Source organism: Agelaius phoeniceus, chromosome 10 (genome assembly GCF_051311805.1).
Source record: "Agelaius phoeniceus isolate bAgePho1 chromosome 10, bAgePho1.hap1, whole genome shotgun sequence".
In the NCBI taxonomy this organism is placed as follows: domain Eukaryota; kingdom Metazoa; phylum Chordata; class Aves; order Passeriformes; family Icteridae; genus Agelaius; species Agelaius phoeniceus.
The window spans coordinates 14,963,057-14,971,290 of NC_135274.1; the positions used below are offsets into that span (position 1 = coordinate 14,963,057).

The following is an 8,234-nucleotide window of genomic DNA, read 5'->3' on the forward strand; positions in this document are numbered from 1 at the left end:
TCCCACCCCACAATTAGGTGCAATTTTAAGGTTATGCTTTTCCCTGAGCCCTTGCTCTGGAGTGGCTCAGAGCAGGCTGCTGCTGTGGGCTAAGGACAGGTGGGACATGGAGCATGCTCTGGACTCAAGGAGTGTCAGCTCCTGCTGCGTCCTGACTTCTCAGCATCCTGGCCATGGCCACTCCTGCAGCAGGAGTTCCATGGTGTAGGGGGATAGAATATAAGAAAATAAAGATAGTGTAGAAAGTAATCTTACCCCTAAGGAGTTGCAGCTGGGCCAATTATCAAAGATTAGGAACAGGCCTGACTTTAACAGGCCACAGCTGTGACCAATGTGAAGAAGATGCTATAAAAAGAGTAGGGTGAGAAAAAGATGCTATAAAAAGAGTAGGCCCATTGAGAAAGGAATGGGAGTTGGCTGCTTTGTGAAGAAGAAACAGTCAGTGCTCTCAGGAGTTGCCCATGAGAAACACCAAGGAGGTATCAAGCTTTTGTGATAAGGAGATAATAGTATGGAACCCCTGCAATTAGATGACAACACCACAGAGCATGGCTGGGTGAGCACCTTGATGCTCTGGTGTGACTCTGGCTGCAGAGTGCCAGGAGCCAAAAGGGCAGTGCCCAGCCCAGTTATGGCCAGGGACTATGGCAGACCATGGACTGTGTGCTCCCCTGGGCCATTCACCCCCAGCTGGTGCTGCTGGCTCTGTGCTGGATGAGCCAGGCACAGCTCTGGTGGTTGTTGAGGTCCTAGGACACACTTTGGCTGTGCTGTTTCAGGGCACACCTTGGCTTCATGGCCCCAGAAGGGGACAGGACTGAGCTGTCTGTGGCTCCTGGAGTGGCATTTGGGCAGTCAGGAGCTCGTGTGTGTGCATGTGTGAGTAAGGCATGCAGGGCAGCATGTAAAAACACATCTGGAGAGAGTAAATCTCAGCAGAGATTAGATTAAAGTGTAATTAAACACAGAGAGCTTCCTGTCAATTACTCAATTCTTGTATAACTCTTGGGGATGGCTGCTCTGCTGTCAAAGACATTTGCTGGGCACCTGTTGGAAAAAGTGCCAGGTCAGCATCTTTCCTTGTAATAAGATTTAAGAGTCTAGAAGAAAACTGCTGAAAAGTCTTACAGCTCCTCAGAAAAACCTGTGATGTGTCATGCTGCTTCATGCTCCTCATGTACTCACAGCAAGTGACTGTGATGGGGACAAGGACATTGCAGTGGCCTGGAGGATCTCCAGGGCTCAAGTAGGAGGCTGAGGATGCTGCATGTCCCCCCCTTGGAGCATGGCCATGGCCACTGCTGGACCAGAGGGCACAGGATGGGAGCTGCTGCTGTCCCCAGCCCCGCTCAAAGGCTGTGGCATTTCTCTCCTTCCCCTGCCATTTGCACCCAGGCCTGAGGCTTTAGTGAGTGGCTGCAAGGCAGAGAGCTCTGCAGCTGCAGGCAGTACCCAGACACGTGGGGTGCCTTTGTTTGCCTGGGTGAGCAGCCAAGTTGCAGCCCATCTCCAGCTTCGTACCAGCTGCAGATCCAAGGCAGCTGACTGGCCTGCCAAAAACCTAAACACGTCGAGGACCAGGGAGTGGCTTGTGCCAGGGCTGAATAATGATGATCCCAGCACACTTATAAAGAGAAGCAGAGAGCTCCCCACAGAGCTGGTCCTCTGCGGAGCATCACTGTGCCTCACCCACCAAGGTATGTCTGAATTGGGAGATTCAAAATGGGAACTGTCTGTCTGCAGCTGGAGACAGACTGGGCTTTTCTTCTGAACTTGGGGAAAATGTTACTGCTGCTGCTGTGCAGGAGCTTCCAGCCAGGGAAGCAGAGCAGCCCAGTGCTGCAGGGTCTGTGTGTGCCAACCTGCCCCAAGCAGAGCCCAAAGCATGTGGGCAGCATCCTGGCTCCAGCAACTGTTTGGGTGTGAGCAGCACAGCTCCTGCTTCTGCTCTGCAGGAAAGCCTGTCCTTTCCCTCCTCACCCCATGCTTGTGGGGGTCTGTTCCTGTTGTATTTGGTGCTGATTTGAATCTGTACCAACTTCCCCACCTTGCAGTGCTGTGTATATCCTGGCATACAAAGACCTCTCCAGAGGCAGCTCTCCCACCCTGTTGCAGTGTCAGGCAGCCCTGGCTTGCCTGGGGATGTCCCTCCTGCCATGCAGGTGTACAGAGCTCACATCCATGTCCCAGGGCCTCAGCTCTCTGCTGGCTCTGGAGTATGTCCCTTGTGCTCCACCATTTTAAAGCAAACATCCTGCATTTCCCCTTGCCTTGGCTTTGGACAAACAATGACACTCCTGTGGGTCCTTGGACATTTATCACCCCTGCCCCTTGCTAGGTGTCAGATGCGGGTGATGAGTACAAGTGTTCTCACCAGGTATTGCCTGGCTTTTTGTGGCGCTGCTGGGCACAGTCTGAGCACAGGCAGGGCTTAAGGCTGTTTTGGGACTTCTTTGGCACTCTTCTAATGATTCCTTCCTCCTTGCTGTGCCCCTGAGGTGCCCTGCTGCATGTCCTATCCCTCGTGCTGCATTTCACACAAAGCTCTGCTCCAGGGAGGCCCCAGCTCAGCTGTTTTCCTTCTGCCCAGGTGCATTTCCTGCCTGCATCCCAGTGCAGCCATGCTGGGCACGGCAGTGCGGATCTCGGTTCTGCTCAGCCTCTTCAGCGTTGGGAAAGGCCAGATGTTTCATGTGGGACCATGCCCAGATCCATCAGTTCAAGAAGAATTCGATATCAACAAGGTGAGAAAAGTTTTCTAAAAATCTCATAGGGTGCAGCTAGTGAAGCTAAGTGGGCATGGGAGTGACAGCAATTGCCTGGTGCAGGTGGCAGCTCTGGTCACACCTTGTGCCAGTGTGGGTCTGCAGCTCTGCTCTCCCCCAGTCCCAACCACTGAGGGGCAAAAACTGTGCTGACAAAAACAGGCTGCTCTGCTTCAGCTCACTCAGGTTAAAAACATCTCTTTAAACTTTCTTCTCTCAGTATTTGGGGAAATGGTACGAGATAGAGAAGCTGCCCTCAACTTTTGAGAAAGGAAGCTGCATCCAGGCAAATTACTCATTGAAGGAGAACGGGAAGTTCAAGGTGATCAACAAGGAGATGCTGTAAGTGTTTATGTTCCTCACTGTGGTAGTGGCACTGCTGTCACCTCTCTTGCTGTCCTCAGTGTTCATTTTTCTCTAAATTGCCAGTGGCTGGGGCTGAGGGTGCTGGGGGAGGCAGCCTGTGGTTGCAGTAGCTCTTCTGAGGGATATGGGGCTCTGGTTCCTGCCAGTGACCTGAGGATCATCAGGTCTCTGTCTCATTGTCCAAGGTGAGTGATAAGAAAATAGATCAAATGTACATGGTGACTTCAGCATAAAATAGCCTGGATCTCCCCCCTGACAGGCTTGCCAGCCCCAGAGATGGCTGAGAAGCTGGATGCCCTGGGTCCTGTTCTGGGGGGGTCATGGGGCTGGTTATGGGATGGCAGCTACCACCTTGTGCCCCTGCATGCTCAGAAGTGCCTGTGCCTTGTGCTCCTCTCTGCTCCAGAGTAAAGAGACACAAGGAAAAGGGGCAGGGAAGGTGAAGCAGATGAGTAGTTTTTACTTAAATATTTCTCAGCCTGTTTCTGGAGAATTTACCTTGCACAGGTAGTAACTGCTGTGCAAGGGGATCGGAAATCGTTGTCAGTTGTCAGTTTAAATCAGTGGTGAAGTGAACGCTTTTCCCTTTTTTAGGGAATTAGGATAGTTTGCAATTATCCTGAGTCCTCCTGGATTTTTACATGGACAGATGCAGGTGCTAATTAATCTGTTTCCATCACCAGCCTGTGCTGTTGTGGGCTGCTGCTGTGAGGGGCTGAATGGATGGGAGGGAGCGAGTTCAGTGCTGTCCCCTGTGTTCCTGGCATGGCATGGGCACTTTGTTCTGGCTGACAATAACAGCAGCACAGGAACACATCCCTTGTGTCCGGGGCAGAGCAGCATGCCTGCTGTTCACAGAGTGCCCAGCACTGTCTCAGCAGCTCCACTGCTCAGGCTGTGCCTGGCAAACAGCTGGACATTCATTTGTGCCTGCATTAATCTGTGTGAGATTCATCCAGTCATTGCTGTCACTACTGTAGCAGCTCAGGACCCTGAAATATCAGGGATATTTTGGGTGTGCATGGCTCCAGCATCAGCCCCTTGACCTCTGCTGCTGGCAGCATTCACTTCTGCCTCCTTGGCTGCTCCTGTTTTACAGGGAAGCGTGAAGCTTTCCTGCCTGATCATCAGAGGCAGCATCCAAGTCTTGAGGCATCTGTGCAAAAATGTTATGAGATGGGCAGCTCCAGTCTTAGGGCTTGCTGCCAGCAGGGCAGTGCTCTGAATGAGCAGCCAAAGAAACCCTGGCTCACTACACAGGTACAGATAATTTGCCTGAGGAGGAATGTGCAGTGACCTGGAAAAAGCACAGGTGATTAAACAGAAGTGAACATGTGCCTTCCACAACTACCAGGAGCTAAGCTGCTCCCTGGCACATCCAAGATCATGGATGGGATCCTCCCATCCTCCCATGCTGCATTCCTCCCACCCAGTGCAGAGCAGTCTTGCTCTCCTTCCCCTCTGTCATTGTCACCCTGGAACCAAAGGACATCCAGCTGACAGGGCTATTTGGAGAGAGACAGCCTGGGATGCTGGGGTGGTTTAACCTGAGAGGCCATCTACCCAGCTGCACCTGGCCCAGGACCTGCTGTGCCCCGAGTGCTGCTGAACACATCCTCAGGGCTGCTGGGGTTTACCAGTACCCATTTCAGCCACCTCTTGGCAGGTAGTTGTGTCAGGAGGGATGATTTAGTGGAAGTGAAAAAACGAGATCTCCCACTTTCCTGACTTTTTTTCTCCCCTTTGTTGTTCTCCCCTTAGTGCCAATGGCAGAATCAATGAAGCTGAAGGAGAGCTCATGCACATGGATGTGAAGCAGCCGGCCAAGCTGGGCGTGCGCTTTAACTGGTGTAAGTGTGTGCTGGGAGGGCTCCTGGTGCCCAGGGCAGGGCTGTGCTCTGCCCATTGTGCCGTGGCACCAGGGGGATGGGGGGGAGCTCCCCGTGTGGCTGCAGCAAAGGGCTAAAATAGATGTTGTGAGCAGCAGGCAGTGGTTTGGTGGCACTGATGTGCCATTTACCACTCTCAGTGGTGAACTCTTCACCAGCTGGTCTCAAAGCAAGAGAGATCAGCAGCCTTGCCATCCCTCCGGGTCATTCCAGAGATGGGGACGGGCAGGTGGGGGAGGCAGCCCCACAGTGCTGCAAGAGCCAAGAATAAGCTTGTTTCTCTGCACACTATGGTACAGCTACTTGCCCACGCTGTCTCTACGTACAAGTGGCTTTTAATAACCATTAATTATATGGTTTTGTTCGCTTGTTCCTTCCCTTGTCACTCTAACACTCCACAGGGGCCTCCTGAGGTGCTGTGCCACATTGCACAGCACTTTGCTCTGTCTGCAGCAACACTGGAAACTGAGCTGCAGTGTCCCCTTGGATCACGTTTTATTCTGCTCCCTAGCACCTTTTCTTTGGCAGTTTCATACCTCTCTTTTGCAGAGGGGCTATTTGGAGAAATGGGTGGAGAAGGGGTAGTTGCAAAGGCAGTACAATGACTGTTCCATGAGCACAGCCAGACTGGATTCTGTCCTGCTACTGCACCACCACAGCCATTTCACCTGCAGCATGTGCAGCCCCAGCTGCCTTCACTGTGTGTGAGCCCCAGAGAGCAGCTCTGAGCTCAGCTCAGAGTTTGGTTTGTGTTCCTCCTGTCACCCGTGTCAGCTCCTAGCACTACAGCTTCTTCCTGGCAGCCAGCACCCCCACACTGGTGAGGCTGGGCTGGCTTTCATCAGCCCAGGAGAGCTGTTCAGGTCATAGCGTTAACTTTCCAGAAAGACCTTCACAGTTAGGGCTTTGTGTCTTTCCCAAGTTCTTCTGGGCAGAACAAGGAGTCCTGGTAGGCTTTTATAAATTATAGCTGCCTGTACTGACCACAAGTGTGCAGCAGCCAAAGTGGGAACAGTCCCAGGAGCTGTGGCTGGGGTGCAGCAGAGCTGTCCAGAGCTGGTTACACACAGCAATCACGGTGCCCTCCTCTCTCCTAGTCATGCCTGCTGCCCCTTACTGGGTCATCTCCACTGACTATGAAAATTACTCCCTGGTTTACTCCTGCACTAACATCCTCTGGCTCTTCCACATGGACTATGCCTGGATTCTGTCAAGAGCTCCTGACATGCACCCAGAAACCGTGGAGAACCTGAAGGGTGTTCTCCAGTCCTACAAGATCGACACCGATAAAATGATCCCCACTGACCAGGCCAACTGCCCTGCTGAGATGTAACTCCTGGCATGCAGTGACACAGCACCAGACCAGAGACAAACTTTGTTGCTTGCTTTATTATCCATTAGAATTTCTCTGTGTACCTGAGAATTTTAATAACAGTAGGTTCCTCTTTGCTAGCAGTAGTTTGCCAGTCCAGATGTACTCCTTGCTGCCATTCCCTGTATTGCTCTTCCCCCTCTTTTTGTCTTTCTCTGACTTTTGTAGCATAACTGACTGAGTCAGTGCTAATGGGTGGAAGAAAGAAACCCTGCAGTGCAGACCTGACACTCTGCTGCTGCTGTGAGTCCTCCAGGATGTGGAAGGGAAAGGGTATGAGTTGTGATGTGCAAGTATTAGTCCTGGGGAAAAATCGTTCATGACACAGCCCCATGTTCATTTCCAAATTTTGTCTTGATGCTTCTGGGCCTGCCAGGAATCTACAGGGTCTGAGCTACACTGGGCACTGCCTTAGCAGCAGCAACATCCAGACATGGTGGGTCAGTCCTGAGGCAGGGGGAATTGAAAGCTTTCCAGAGCAGGGCTGTAGGCATTTGTAAGTTAGCAGACCTCCTTGCCAGAAATCAAATCTTGCCCTTTGTATTTTAAATCTAAAAATATCCAGAGATTCAGCATCACTCCATCCCTAATGTCTATATATGTCCTTCTCTTGCCTCTGATGAGGCTGGTCCTGCCCTCCCAAGGGGCCAGCTCTGACTGTACTTGTAAGCAGACATAAAGAGATGGGGCTGCTCCCTTGTTCTGTCTTCCAGAGGCTTTCCCCTGAACAGCAGAGGCCAGCAGGCTCTGCCTGACATCCTGCCACTGCTGCTGCTGCACGTGCTGAGTGCCCACTGGTGCTGCTTCTGCCCTGGCAGGTGTTCAGCAGGCACCACGACAACTCTGCTTGGATAGCATTCATGCAACTCATTAAAAATGAAATAAAAATACCTGCTTCAGGCCTTTTGTACCCTCCCAGCTGCACAGCTTTTGCCAGCAGGCTGGGGCGCTCAGTGTGTGGGGCCTGCTCCTCCTCTGGGGCTGCAGCACCACCACAGCAGGGCTGCAGTGAACATGACAACCACAGCTGAAGGGAAATGGTTTGTTCCAGGAGCCTGGAGCTCTCTCCAGCTCTCCAGGGTTGGATGTATGGGCACCTCCCATTGTCTGAGTCCTGCCAGCAAATTTGTGTTGTGGCTTTGGCTGACAGTGACCCCCATCTCCTGCTGCTTTTACTGACATGTAAAAATAATGACACGGATGTAGAATGCTGTAAATCTGCAGGAAACATTCTACACTTATTTTGGTGGGACCCTGGTGGTGTGGGTGTGCTGCAGAGCACTTTCTTGCCCTGGGAGAGCTACAGGAGCTGAGCAGGAAGCCAGTATGTCACTAATCTTTACCAGTCAGAGGAGACCAGGATGGGAGGGACCAGAAACAACTGCCATGTTGAAGTCATTATTCCTTTAAACTTTCAAATCCTAATGCCACAGTTCCTGTGACACAGAATTAAACACTCCACCCAATTTTTCAGGCTATAAGGATGATGGACATGCCAGGATACAAACAAATGCTCAGTTATTCCCAAGTGTGTCAGATTCTGGGTGTAATCATTTCATCACTGCTTCGTCAGGTTCCTATTTTCCTTCTCACATGGATGGTGCTGCTGTAGCCCTCATTCTGTGTGATGCAAGCCCATGGCACGGTGGCTGTGCAGGCACTGAGCCCTAGGGGTGGGAACCTGCAGCTCCATGGGCAGGGCAAGCGCTGCCCAGCACTGGATCTGGCTGGGAATGGGATCTCCAGGTGTGGCAGAGAAATGGGAGTGTTTCACTCACAGACAAACCCCTGCCATGCCTGGGCCCTCTGGAGACTGCACTGGCTCCTTCACTGTGCTACAGA

General features: G+C 52.0%; 1 protein-coding gene across 1 annotated transcript; it reads left to right on the plus strand.

Annotated features, from left to right (window-relative positions):
* Positions 1 to 1,429: 1,429 nt before the first annotated feature.
* On the plus strand, positions 1,430 to 7,282 carry APOD (apolipoprotein D). Its single transcript, XM_054639445.2, has 5 exons — positions 1,430 to 1,697; positions 2,591 to 2,744; positions 2,986 to 3,107; positions 4,893 to 4,981; positions 6,118 to 7,282. Exons 2-5 carry the CDS (start codon positions 2,622 to 2,624, stop codon positions 6,351 to 6,353), a joined length of 570 nt encoding a protein of 189 aa, XP_054495420.1. The 5' UTR covers positions 1,430 to 1,697; positions 2,591 to 2,621; the 3' UTR covers positions 6,354 to 7,282.
* Positions 7,283 to 8,234: the final 952 nt, after the last annotated feature.